The sequence below is a fragment of the Myotis daubentonii genome, chromosome 3 (assembly GCF_963259705.1).
Source record: "Myotis daubentonii chromosome 3, mMyoDau2.1, whole genome shotgun sequence".
Classification (NCBI taxonomy): Eukaryota; Metazoa; Chordata; class Mammalia; order Chiroptera; family Vespertilionidae; genus Myotis; species Myotis daubentonii.
In genome coordinates, this window is record NC_081842.1 from 39,388,471 (window position 1) to 39,402,832 (window position 14,362).

The window sequence follows — 14,362 nt, forward strand, 5'->3', positions numbered from 1 at the left end:
AAAATGGGCGTGGAAGGCATTAGCTTTCCACAGATACGGAGCCTCTGACCCCTGGGTTGGTGGTCACTTCCCAGCTAAGATTCTATTCCAGGACAAAGTCACCGCCTGGTGTCCTTCTCCCACCTGCAATGGGGGAACAACGCTTGCAGACCTGATTTTCTCTTCACATGCTACTAAGACTTAGTTGTAGGCCAAGCATGTCAAACTCGTGGGCTGTGGGCCACATGCCTCGTTTATTTGGCCCTTATTAGCCTTTGAATTTGACATGCTTTTGTAGGCAGTGCTAACATCACTATCTAGAACCCCTGAGGAGGGTTTCTGCTTGCTCTAGTCCTATCTAATAACAGTAGATATTAAACGTGTTTTTCCTTTTTCTCCATCTCTTACATATACACATGCTCTTATAAACATGAAAACAATACTGGATGTATTACAATTGTTAATAATTGAAAACTTGGTCTTTGTGGAGAAGGAGAAAACAGTGCTATAGGGTAATAAAGCAACTATCTTTTTTATTGCACATTAATCATTCCAGGTCATGTGTTAAGCTATTCCCATCAGTTATATACAGTCTTTTTAGTACTATTATGAGGTAGGTACCATTATTCTCATTTTACAGGTGAAGAAATAAAAGTGAAAGTAATTGGCCAGTAAGTGGCAGACTGGGGACTCATTCAGGTTGATTGAGTTCAGAGTTTAAACTCTTAATTTTCCCAGGTTATCCTATATAATAAAAGTCTAATATTCCAAGTGTCTGGTCATCCGGTGACCGGTCAACTGTTCAAACAATCAAAGCGTAATATGCTAATGATATGCTAAGGCACTCAACCACTCACTATGACGTGTACTGACCACCAGGGGGCAGATGCTCCAATGGGTAAGTTAGCTTGCTGCTGGGGTCCAGCCGATCGGGACTGAGCAAGATGGCCTGGACATGCCCTGGAGCCCTCCTGCAGTCCCTCCCCGGCCTGATCGTGCACCGGTGGGGTCCCTTGGCCTGGCCTGCACCCTCTTGCAATCTGGGACCCCTTGGGGGATGTTGGAGAGCCGGTTTCAGCCTGATCCTGCAGGCCACTCCCCTCAGGAGGGTGCCACACGCAACGCTCATGGCTGGTGAGCGCTGCTGTGGCAGTGTGAGCCTCTCCCAATTGGGACTGATTGGGTAGGAGCCTGCAGCAGATGCAATGGGGTTGGGATGAGCAGGAGAGGCAGGAAGGAGCTTCAGGCAGCATTGGACTGTGGGTTTCAGCCTGATCCCACATGGGGAGGGGCCCCACCCATGCATGAATTCGTGCACCGGGCCTCTCGTATAATCTAGTGCCCCGTCTCCCTTGTCATGCTTATTTATACGTAGAGCCTTATGATCTTTAATTCGCCTCACTTACTCCTTATTATGCCTTATCATGTTTCAAATATTAGTTTTGGGGAAACCAGTTCAGTGGATTCCTAAAAGATCTTTTTATTTTTTTCCAGCAACATAGGCTATAACTCAGACACTATTATTATGTCAGTTTGGGGCCTTGAACTTTTCTTGTGTTAGACTCAGGGTCTGAAAGGCCAGGAAGAGGCAAATGACATCCGAAGGATCTTGGTAGATCGTGGGTCAGTATGGACCAGATATAGACCTTTCCCTTAAATGGTCCTGAACAGACAGTGTTGGGAAGAATATTAGTGTTTGAAATTTCATTCACTCAGCAAATACTGTCACTCAACCAGTGTGTTCTAGGAAATCAGTTGAATAAGACCTAGCCCTCAAGCAGCTCACAGATTAAGGGTCCATAGGGAGGGTTTTTGCTTGAAATTTATCATTTATGAAGAGACAGGCACGCTGTGGGGCTGCAGGACACAAACTTTAGGTGGACAAGTGGCAGTGAATCCCCAGTGTTGAACCCACTGGTCTGTGACTTTGGCCAAGTGACCTTACTCACCTCCTTAAACCCGTTTCCTTGTCTGTGAACTGGGGATAATAATAATGCTTTCCTTACAGGGTCAGGGGAGGGTTAAGGTGAGATGAGCCACGTAAAGTGCTTTGCACAGTGCCTGACCCAGAGTAAATGTATGCTGTAATCATCGTTACAGTTATTTTTATCTTTCCCTTTTATTTTTGCCTTAGATTATACAATATGAGAGTGGTTGAATAATTATCATATTTTTACCATATTTAACGGAAAGGTTTGAATTGTTTTTGCTTTCTTTTTTTCAGTTGTCAGGTTTTTAATATAGTAGACAATCTTAATTTTGGGGAGGGGGGCAGCTTTTATTTTCTTAACAAGGTTTACACAATATTTTTGCCTTAATTGTAATTAATGAACAATTGATATATATTTTAATATTTTTTGTGTGATTTCAGAGATGAAGGGAGAGAGAGAGAGAAAGAGAGAGAGAGAGAGAGAGAGAGAGAGAGAGAGAGAGAGAGAGAGAGAGAGAGAGAGAAACAGAAATATCAATGATGAGAGAGAATCATTGATCAGCTGCCTCCTGCATGCCCCACACCGGGGATTGAGCCTGCAACCCGGGCATGTGCCCTGACTGGGAATTGAACTGTGACCTTCTGGTTCATAGATCGATGCTCAACCACTGAGCCATGCCAGCTGTCAATAATTGATATATTCTAAATAATGATAATAGGTTGTCAATAGACAACACAGTAGCAAGGTCAGACACTGTTCTAAGCATTTTATTTGTCTTAGCTCATTTTATTTCCTTATATATATTTAACTATTACTGCATGTGTGATTCAACTTGAGACTTGTGTAGCTTACAAAGATGAATAAAAAATATTTACCCAACAGGGAAAATATAATGTGGACATCATCTAACTGCTTTCTGGTACTTTTAGAGGGGTAGTTACTCATAAGAATGTTAAATTATGCTCTGCTCCCCTAACTCTGTCCCCCTGCCCATGGTAATACTTACCAACTGATACTTCACCCAGACACGGACCACAGAGCAACTACAAGAGCCCGGGGGCTCCTCAACCACATTTCGGAAATCGTTGATTTATTGGTGACTTTTGCTTGATTTCACTATTATATACTTTTCAGATTGGAAGCTAATGTGGTAAGAGAAAGAGGCCTGAGAAGTTACATTTTTACATTAGTTGAACATATCAGATAGAGTTTCTTGGTTTTTGGTGCAATTGAGGACTTGGCTATAATTAAGTAAGAATGGTGTTTAATACTGCCTCTCAGCAATAGGAAAACTTAATTAGAGATAATATGTAATTTCTGGAGAGTGAGCCAGGGTCATAAAAGATCCATTCCTTAGGATGGTTAAGCTCCAGTGTTTTTGGAAGAGCTTCCTTATGTTATTGCCTGGTCCCCTCTGCCACAACTGTGATGGAGAATTTGAGATGAAGAGCAGTTGCATTTCGCCTCAGGCAAAATGCAGGTCAGTGACACATTGAGTCATGTCCAAGGCCTCATGGAGTCTAGTTCTTTCATGACAAAATGGTCATATTAATTCGTTAGGTATAGATAGTAGTACATTCTAGTGTGTCAAGCGGTTTCACATACTTTTATGGACATTGCACAGTCCTAGCCGGTAGATATTATTAATGAATCCACTTGTAGATGTGAAAAATGGAGCCTCAGGGAGTGTGTGTGATTTGCTCGATTTGGAGTGAATTAAGGAGCACATCCAGGACCCACCACGGTTCAACTCTCTTTGGACAGTGCTCTGTCTCTGTGCTGCGACTTCTCTTCTGCACTAGGGGGCAGCAGTGATTTGCATTTGTTTTCTGAGTTCTGGGAGAATACAGTCCAGGTAGAAGGCACTGACTTAGATTTGGAGAGTGGAGTTTCCAGACAGGCTCTTCTAGAATTTTTTATGTTAGCTATGGTACCTGTCTATAGCTAATTTTATTTTTTACATATACCTACCACATGCACATTGACACTGAAATAGAAATGATTGTTATAACTAAGATGATAAATATTGAGAGAATGAGCTGGAACCAGGGTGTGAATTAGGTGTGCACACTGAATAGTCTGTGCATAAAGTTGCCAAACTCAATTCCAGGCAATTCAGCCTTTCTTACCCATAATATATATACCTCTAGGATCCGTGTGACCTTGGATTTAGGTGCAGTAGTATGTTAATGAGGCCCTGGCATTTCCACCAGTCAACCTCAACAAAAGCTCCAAAGACCGCCCCCCTCCCCCCCCATGCCAACTTTGTGCTGTAAGATAGCGATTCTTGGAGGGAGCAGAGGCGGGGGAGTGTGTCAGGATTGCTTGGGCAGCTTTTACAAACCCCATATACAAACACATAATACAAAAGGTAAAGGAGTTAAAAAGTACAATTTGGTAGTTACAAAACAGTCGCAGGGGTGTAAAATAAAGCACAGGGAATATAATCATTAATATTGTAATAACTCTGTATGGTGCCAGGGGGGTGCTTGAAGTATTAGGGGGAACACTTTGTAAAATATATGATTGTCTAACCCAGGGGTCCTCAAACTACGGCCCGCAGGCCACATGCAAATACAAATATTGTATTTGTTCCCATTTTGTTTTTTTACTTCAAAATAAGATATGTGCAATGTGCATAGGAATTTGTTCATAGTTTTTTTTAAACTATAGTCCGGCCCTCCAATGGTCTGAGGGACAGTGAACTGTCCCCCTGTTTAAAATGTTTGAGGACCCCTGGTCTAACCACTCTGCTGTACACCTGAAACTAATACAAAATAATACTGAGTGTAAAAAACCCCCCACACAATGCATTCATGCCCTCACAGACCTACAAATGTATATACTAAGTTTCATCACGGGTTTTAGAGAAAACTGGTTGGAAAGCACTTTTCAGAAATAGAAAATGCCACAGCAAAGTAAAAGTAAGAATTTGGCAATGGGTCCAAAGTCACTCTCAAAGGACAGCGTACTCCCCCGTTCATAAAAAGGCCAGGAGGAATGAGCAGGAGTGGCTGAGCGTGCGCGCTGACGGCTGTCTGCTGATCCTGCACTTGGCCCAGGCGCGGACTGCAGGGGTGCCTCAGACAACAGTGATGCTTCATGAACTGTGCTCACAATTCTGACTGCCTGTTTCACTGATACAATCAATCCCCTTGTGTTTCCCAGAACATCTCGCTTTGCCTCATTCCCTGAATACTTGGTAGTGCAGATAAAGAAGTTCACTTTTGGTCTTGACTGGGTTCCCAAAAAATTCGGTAGGTATCTTGTGCATGCTTTTGCTTACAACATCAAATTAACCATTTAAAAAACATGGCACGTGAAAGAGCCATGAGTGGTTGGCTGCCGGAAAGTTCCATTTCATTATTTTTCCATTATTTCCACTTTCCTCTTTTGAGTATATGATAAGCACTGATGGTAAAATTGGCATCCCTCGAATAATGGTGTCTGGCATGAGTGGACCCTAGGAGTGAAAACAGGACCCCCACATAATCAATAAATAGTGCTTCCCAAAGGTTGTGGTGCATACAGATTACCTGGGGATCTTGGTAAATGCAGATGCTGATTCAGCAGGTCTGGAGTGGGGCTTGGGATTTGTAATTTCTTCTTTTTTAAAATATATATTTTATTGATTTCAGAGAGGAAGGGAGAGGGAGAGAGAGAGAAACATCAATGGTGAGAGAGAATCATTGATCAGCTGCCTCCTGCATGCCCCCCACTGGGGACCGAGCCCACAACCTAAGCATGTGCCTTGAACAGAATCAAACCTGCCAGGGAAATTTCTTCTTGTTTAAATCATTAAATACTATGTTTTATTTTTTACTTGTATTTATTTATTATTGTTTTTTATTGAAATTATTGGGGTGACATTGGTTAATGAAATCATACAGGTTTCAGGGGTATAATTCTATAATACATCATCTGTATCATGCATTGTGTGTTCACCACGCCAAGTCAAGCCCCCTTCGTGGCATAGAAGGAGGTCCAGTTTTATCCTCTTTGATTTTTTCAAGCCAGTACCTCAGACTGTTTGCCAGTGTTTTAAACTTTGTATGTTTTTGAGCACTTAAAAAAAAACAACTACTCAGGCTTTACACTGGTTGATTAAGCACTCATCTGCTTGTCTGAAGGGAATGGGTAAAAAGAATGGAAAATCACCTGGAGTGATTTCCCAGAACCCTCCAGCCCTACCAGTTTACACAGCACCTGTTTGATGTTATGCCGGGCTGTGACTGATTCTCTGGCAGATTTTTACTCTTCATGTGGAATGATTTTGTGGGCAGAGAGGTGGGCAGAGGGCAGGATGCTCATCACTTAGCTTTTCCTCCGTGGATCTGAGAAGTACCTGGGAAAAAACTGACTTCTAAAGGCTTTGAACTGTTTTGGACACAGTGTTCTTTTTTTTCTTTGTCCTTGGAATTCCTAGAAAGGAACAAAAATCCAGATAAGATTTCATAGACTTGCTCAGTTTAAAGGAGTTCCAAAGCTTTCTTTTAATGAACCTGAATTTTTCTGTTGAGGAACAATTGTATTGATTTTGTAGGTCAGACATTATGTTTGTTTTGCTGTCCTCTAAGATCAAAAACCTTTTTAAAACTAAGCTTTTTCTTGGGGTGGTTGTTTTAAGTAGGATTGATATACCTGGCATCATAATGTGTTTGGGGGATACTATGTTCAGGTTCTGTTTGCTAGCCCAAGACACACACCCTACAACATTTGAACCCATTTATTATGATATCTGAATATCTGCAATACTAAATCTCAACAGCATTATTAGACTGATAAATTTTGTATGTTAGTCAACATAAGAACTACTGAACTGAGAAGCTAAAAAATGTACCCAGGATCTGAGATTCAACTAATTTCTTTAAAACTTCATTCTTTATTTATTACCTTAGTTAAATCACATTACTCATCATGATCTGAGAAAAGGCACAAACAAGGGGTTACAAACTCACATGCCTAATGAGGACAGGGTGATAACGTACATTAAAGAAATGGATGGGTGTAAGAGACATGTAGCTAGCTATCTTGATCTTTCTTCGGTATTCCACTTTGGATAAAGACATGGATTAGAAATACATTTTTCTATTATAAGAATCAGAATAGCACAAATATGAGGCTCAGGGTCATGGGGGCAATAGGAAGTGGCGAGATCTGTGACAGGCTGTCACAGGGGGCACCCATATGAGAAGGTGCTACAGTTTTGTTTCCAAAATAAGCTGGAAATTTGGATTTATACATTAAAATCTTGGGTTTAAGAGTTGGAATTTTTTTGCTGAAAAAAAGTTCAAAAACATCACACAGAAAGCTTCTGGGCTACAAATGATCTATGGGCTGACAGTGTGTGACTCCTGGCTTATTCCATTTGTTCTTGTTCAGTGTGAAATCCGGGCACCCTCTGCACTTTCCACTGGTTCACCACTAAAATCTAATCAGTCGTGATGAGTCTTCTGGCCCAGTGATTGCTCCAGGGAATGGCAAAGCTTACCTTAGCTCTGCCTAGACCCGTGGTCGGAAAACCACGGCTCGAGAGCCACATGCGGCTCTTTGGCCCCTTCAGTGTGGCCACAAAGTTTTAATCGCACTGTACGTGTGCGCCCGCACGTGGTATTTTGTGGAAGAGCCACACTCAAGGGGCTGTAGTTTGCCGACCACTGGCCTAGACACATGCATGTAGAGTCAGTGGTGCTGATTTTAGGAGATGATTGTGAGATTTTGGAGAATCCAGTGTATTAATCGCTCTCCTTTTGCAGATGTTTCTATTGATATGCCAGACCTACTTGATATCAACCATCTCCGAGCCAGGGGGTTACAGCCAGGAGAGGAGGAACTTCCGGACATCAGCCCCCCCATCGTCATTCCTGATGACTCAAAAGGTATCATCTTCAGGAGGACATTCTCTACCCCTCCCGCTACCCTAGTCTGCTGGAATAGTCACTTTTCTCCCACCACTCTGCTGTCCCTTGGCTGTCTGCCTCTGATGTAACCCACCATAGACAGAAGCGAGGCCTGGATGTAACCGTAAATTTAAAATTGACATGGGAAGAGACACAGACCCATCACAAGTAGTTGAAAGGAACCTGTGGCAACAGAGGGCAGCCAATCCCCAGAAAATTTTTAGATTATGTTGCCTATGGCTTTGCCTTCTCTCCACTTCCCCAAATGGACGTGTAGGGGAGAAAGTGGGTGTTTTCAGTAGGCTCCTAGTCTAGGGGAGCAGTGTCATTCTCGGAATACCTTTGGACAACCGGAAGGGGAAATTCAACTGTGTGTGTTGGTTTTAAACATTTTGCCCACATCTTACCTTCCCAGCTTCATCACTACTTCATAGCCAGAGAGTGGTTTGAGTTTCTCTTTCACTCTGTGAATGATAAATCATTCATTGTTCATAATGCTTCACTTTTGAAGGGAAAAGGACATGCAAAAAATAGTTGCCTCACCTTCGTGGTTCCAAGGACAGTGCTGAAAAATCTTGGTTCCATGATTAGCTCATTTATTCTGATGAAATCAGTTTCGTTCTGGCTTTGTTTGCTCACCTGTTTACTGTTCACCTTCTTAAAGAGTTAATTAAGTGGAATAACTCATAGCGACAGAGCACTCTAGGCCGCTCTACCAAAGGCCTTTCACCACATGAGCAGTGAATGTTATTAGTGACCGAATTTGAGTGCACAAGGAGGGTAAGGTGAATCCAAGAGGAGCAAGACAGGATTCCAGATAGGCATCTTGCCCCATAGTTCTCTAATGCGAATCAAATGTGAAAGCACAGAGTGTAGAGAGACCTGTACATGGGACATTCTGGGTTATGGGTACAGGTGGTTCTTGAAAGGAATTCAAGAAAGAAGCGATCAGTATGAATATCACAGAAGGACAAGATGGCTTATAAGCACGACTCCAGCTTTCTCTGAGGCTCTTAATGGAATCATCGGCTTGTACTTACATAGAGTTTTTAGAAATACAGGGAGAGAACTGATTTAGTTCATTACGATGATAACCAGAGCATCATGTTTTATCTGCTCTAAATGCCTGAAACCTGGTATTTCCCCTCCTTACTGTAATGACTTTATGTTGGTCAGGTGGGGGTGGTCTTTCTCTAAAACACCTTGCCATGGTTTGGTCTCATTTCATTCCCTCTTCTTTAATTTCCAGATCGCCTGATGAACCAATTGATAGACCGTATGTATCTTTTGAAAAATTTCCCAGTGTCCTACAATGGTTATTGGCCTGATACATTTATCTGTGGGGGTTGAGTAGAAGGACATTGCTCTGTACGTGTGTATATGTAGCTTTTCCTCAGTGGAAATGATTTTTTGTCTGCAAGTTGAGGTAGCAAATGTAAACCAGTGACAATGGTGGTTAAGTGTCCCTGTAGCTCACAAAAGTGACGATTAGCATGAGCGCGAACCAGCCCTGGGTTGGAAAGTTGGGCTCTGCCATTCATGACTGTGTGACCTAGAATCATTTACTTAACTTCTCTGAGCCTGGTTCCTCATGAATGAATGGGGGCTAATGATGCCATTTCTTTCTTCTCTGGCTACATGAGGAGGCCTCTTCTTGCAATGATAGCACAGTAGCCAGTCACTTTTTGCTCCTGATGCTGGACACATAACGAAGACACACGTCTGGCAGGATATGGTAGTATTAATACTCTCAAGGCTGTTAGTGTCATTGGATTGTGTGTTAATTTTATAGCCTTTTATTTCCTTTAATTCTATGGGAGCTGATATTCTTGGTTTTCTAAAAAAAAAAAAAATTAAAAATACACTATTTATACTAAATATTTAGATAATAATTAGGAGAAAGAGGGAGTGTTTAGCACTAAATACACTGAATATTTTTGTCTACAAAGCCTTTCTGGAGACGAACTATTGTTAACATTTGTGCTCTCCATTTCCCAGAGTTGAGTACTTCCTTTGATTGCTGATATACCTAAAGGCCTGCTATAGCCTCTCGTGAGATTTAAGGAACGGCCCTTTTGACCTGTAGATAATGCTTTTCTCTTCCAATTTCAGTCCTAGGAGAGGCTGCTGTAGAGGTCTTGAGCATGATCTGAGGGGCTGACATGGTTCTGGGAATACACTAAATCTCCCCATACGAAATTAGATAGTTGGTTTTCAGTGCTTGGATTGACCAGGTGATTATCATGATTCCTATTGAGGGCAAAGCTTTAGGTCAGCGGTTCTCAACCTGTGGGTCGCGACCCCTTTGGCGGTCGAACGACTCTTTCACAGGGGTCGCCTAAGACCATCCTGCATATCAGATATTTACATTACGATTCATAACAGTAGCAACATTACAGTTATGAAGTAGCAATGAAAATAACTTTATGGTTGGGTCATAACATGAGGAACTATATTTAAAGGGCAAGAAGGTTGAGAACCACTGCTTTAGGTCAACTCAACTCAAATACAGTGGGGCCTTGACTTTCATTCTGTGATGGAGGTTGTAACTCAAATTACTCGTATGTCAAATCTTAAAGTGAACGAGTGAGACACGTGATGCTGGGCTGATGTTATGGCGTTCACTGTGACGTTCACTGCGCCAGCTAGCGGTGGGGTATCTGAAGCTGGCTCGTAACCCGAATTTTAGCTCGCAACTCAAAGCAAAAAATCGGCCAAGAGACGGCTCGTATCTCGAAAAACTCGTTAGTCAGGACACTCGTAAGTCAAGGCCCCACTGTAGCTTAATATTTGGATGGCTTCAAACGAAACAAACAAACCAGGTAAACCACCATTTGTACACCTAACAAATAGCACTTTCTTTGGATAGCAGGTGGATAAAGGGGTGAAGAGACGCTAAGACAGGAAGGTAGTTTACCTTTTTACACCAGAATGTCCTGCTGTGCTCTGTAGCCTCAGACATCGATGAGTCATCGGTGATGCAGCTGGCCGAGATGGGCTTCCCTCTAGAAGCGTGTCGGAAGGCTGTGTACTTTACTGGAAATATGGGAGCCGAGGTGGCCTTCAACTGGATCATTGTTCACATGGAGGAGCCAGGTAGGTGGTCGGAAATGGAATGGCTTTCGAGTCTGATGCAGAACTCAGTGATGCTAACTAAGGCTTGGTCCTTCCAAACCCTCCAGATCTGTCCCCCAAATGACTTTTTAGCTCACAGTCTGCTTTAGAGTGTGTGTGTGTGTGTGTGTGTGTGTGTGTGTGTGTGCACACGCGCGCGCGCGCTTCCTTTGCCTGTGGAGTAAAGTCACAGTGTTTGTCTTTCCTCTTATTTTTAAGTAATAGCTTGGTTGAGATATAATTCAGACCACTGGAAAGATATGGGATATATTTTTACCGAGGAGAAGATGAAGACTTAAAATAGACAAATGTGCGTGAAGACATGGAGCCTGTTTAGCTTTTACTTTTATCTACTTTATTAAGATAATTCACTCATTTAAAGTGTACACTTCAGTGGTTTTTAGTAAACTTACAACTATCACCATTACCTAACTTTAGAATATTTTGTCCCCTGCAAAGAAATCCTGTACACTTTAGCAGTCACTTTCTATTCCCCTGCTCTTCGTAGCCCTTGGCAACCACTAATCAATTTTCTAGATTTGCCTATTTTGGACATTTCATACAAATGGAAGCATACAATATGAGATTTCTTTGTGTATAGATTCCCTCACTTAGCATAATGCTTTTAAGATTCATTTATGTTGTAGCATATATCAGTATTTCATTTCTTCTTATGAATGAATAATATTTTACTGTATGGACACACTACATTTTATTTATCCTTTTACTAGCGGCCCGATGCACGAAATTTGCGCAAGAGTAGGCCTTCCTTCCCCCAGCTGCCATCATCACCAGCTTCCCTCTGGCACCCAGGACCCAGGCTTCCCTCACAGCCCCAGCTTCTTCTGGAAGGGTGTCCAGAAGGACGTCCAGTCTAATTAGCATATTACGCTTTTATTATTATAGATCAGTTGATGGCCACTTGGGTTGTTTTCACTTTTTGGCTACTGTGAATAATGTGGATATACCTATTTTGTGTGGGCATGTTTTCATTTCTCGAGTGGAGTTGCTGTGTCATATGGTGACTCTATGTTTAACTTTTTGAGGAACTGCAAAATTGTTTTCAACAGTGGCTGCACCATTTTATATCCCACCAGCAGTGTATGAAGGTTTCAATTTCTCCATATCCTCACCAACCTTGTTATTACTGTTTTTATTGTAGCCATTCCAGTGGATGTGAAGTGGTGTCTCATTATAGTTTTGATTTGCATTTTCCTAACGACTAATGATGTAGAGCATCTTTTCATATTATTGGTCATTTATATATCTTTGGAGAAATGTCTATTCATATCCTTTGCCCATTGTTAATGAGGTTATTTGTCTTTTTATTGTTGAGTTCTGAGAGTTCTTTTTGTATTCTGAATACAAGTACCTTAGATATATGATTTGGAAATATTTTCTCCCATTCTGTGGGTTGTCTTCTCACTCTCTTGATGGTATCTTTGTAAACAAAAGTTTTTAAGTTTGATGAGGTGTAAGTTGCCTATTTTTTTTTATTTTGTCACTTGTGCTTTTGGTGTTGTTTCTAAGAAACCATTGCCTACCCCAGTGTCACAAAGATTTACTCATATGTTTTCTTCTACGAGTTTTGTAGTTTTAGCTCTTACATTTAGGTCAATGATCCATTTTGAGTTAATTTCTGTATATGGTGTGAGGTAGAGTTCTGCCTTCATTCTTTTGCATGTGAATATGAAATTCTCTGAGCAGCATTTGTTGAGAAGATTGTCCTAACCCGATTCAATGGTCTTGGTAGCCTTGTTGGGAATCATTTGACCATGGATTTGTGGGCTTATTTCTGGACTTTCGATTCTGTTCACTTGATCTATATGTTTATCTTTATGCCAGTACTGACTATCTTGATTATTGTAACTTTACATGTATTCTTCCTTCTTGGCTTTGAAGTATTGTTTATTTTAAGATTAAAAAAAAAGAAAAAGTTCTGAGCATGATTATTTTCCCCAGATTTTGCCGAACCATTGACCATGCCTGGTTATGGAGGAGCAGCGTCTGCTGGAGCCTCTGTTTTTGGTGCTACTGGGTTGGATAACCAGCCTCCGGAGGAGACTGTATCTATCATCACCTCCATGGGTTTCCATCGAAATCAGGCTATTCAGGCGCTACGAGCAACAGTAAGTGCAAGAGACTGTGCGTTGGATTCTCTTCTCTGATTGGAGTGGTTTGTATTTTGTCAGTAGCAATTGAGACTTTCCAATATTCTGTCATCTTTTGGGGTCATGTTTGCCTTACTCTATACACCACCATGGCCCACGGAGATTTATTTGCATATAGTATACATAAAGCTCAAGTAAATGAATGAGGGAAATCATACAGAGAGTTTAACACTAGGGAGATAAGAAAAAAAAATAGAGAGATAATATAACTGGGGCAAGATGATCTAAATGAAAGAAACTCCATATCATCTTAATGCTTATTAACAGAGGGCCAGACATTTGACCTGAAGCTTACTTGTTGTCCTAGAGCAAAGAGGGATGCATGAAATTTTGTGTTCAATCAGGCAGTTCTTTAGGAAAAATCATGCTTTTTTGATACTAAGACCTTGGAGAAATGTCCCCAGAAATCCTCATAGTGAAGACTGAATGGGTCCTTGGAATTCTCTGCTTCTGTTTCCCTCTGCAGAGAGAGAAGGTTCTCCCGGTATTCATGAACCTTCTGATATTGTCAGGAGAGAAAGCACCGTGAAGCTAGGATAGATAGAAGTTTCCCTTTCAAAGTGCACATCTTTGTTTAATATTGAGGGGAAAGTACTTTTTTTTTTTTTAACCTATCCTTCCTTGCCACATTATGTTCCATTTATGAGTGATTGTCTGCTACTGATTCCTTCTCAGTGTCTGGACTGGTTGCCTGCTGGTCACCACGATTCTCAACTAGCATTTGTTTCACTCTGGGCACCTGCTTATGTCTTATTTTCCTTGGTTGACTCTTCCACCAGAGATTCTGACTATGTCTAAATAAACTCTTTACCCCTCCAGTGATATCACAAACAGGGGGAGATGGACATGTTTTTCTGGTCATTTGGTTTGAACTGTACGGAGGTCAGTTTAAAACAATTTAACTTAACTAACCAGTGTTGCCATCATTAATCAAGGTGTTAATTTTGTCTCTACTGCAGTTCAACCATTGTGCCATCGTTTGGGGAGAGGAGGCGTTAATATAGTACTCGCATTGGTACCCTTCTACCTGGCATGGTTATCTGCAGGAAATATAGTTGGCAGAGAATGTAGTGCAGTTATTGTGGCCTTTGGAAGGGCTGCACCCAAACACATGCCATACTCCTTGGCATTCTGTACCCCGTCATTATCAGCATCAGCCTGCAGAAATAAAGACTGATATGGGCCTTGGAATGCTGATCTGCTGCTCAGAATTTTTTTCCAGTGAGTCTAGTTCCTGATCTCGGTTGGGAGACTTGCAGAATACCAA

At 41.6% G+C, this 14,362-nt stretch overlaps 1 protein-coding gene across 2 annotated transcripts in view; it reads left to right on the forward strand.

Moving 5' to 3' along the window:
• USP13 (ubiquitin specific peptidase 13) overlaps positions 1-14,362 on the forward strand; it is a 113,241-nt gene that overhangs the window by 80,344 nt on the left and 18,535 nt on the right. For both annotated transcript variants that reach the window (XM_059687101.1, XM_059687102.1), the window contains exons 14-18: positions 5,079-5,167; positions 7,667-7,789; positions 9,060-9,086; positions 10,763-10,906; positions 12,887-13,053. In XM_059687101.1, coding sequence (XP_059543084.1) covers positions 5,079-5,167; positions 7,667-7,789; positions 9,060-9,086; positions 10,763-10,906; positions 12,887-13,053 — 550 coding nt within the window. The remainder of the gene's footprint in view (positions 1-5,078; positions 5,168-7,666; positions 7,790-9,059; positions 9,087-10,762; positions 10,907-12,886; positions 13,054-14,362) is intronic.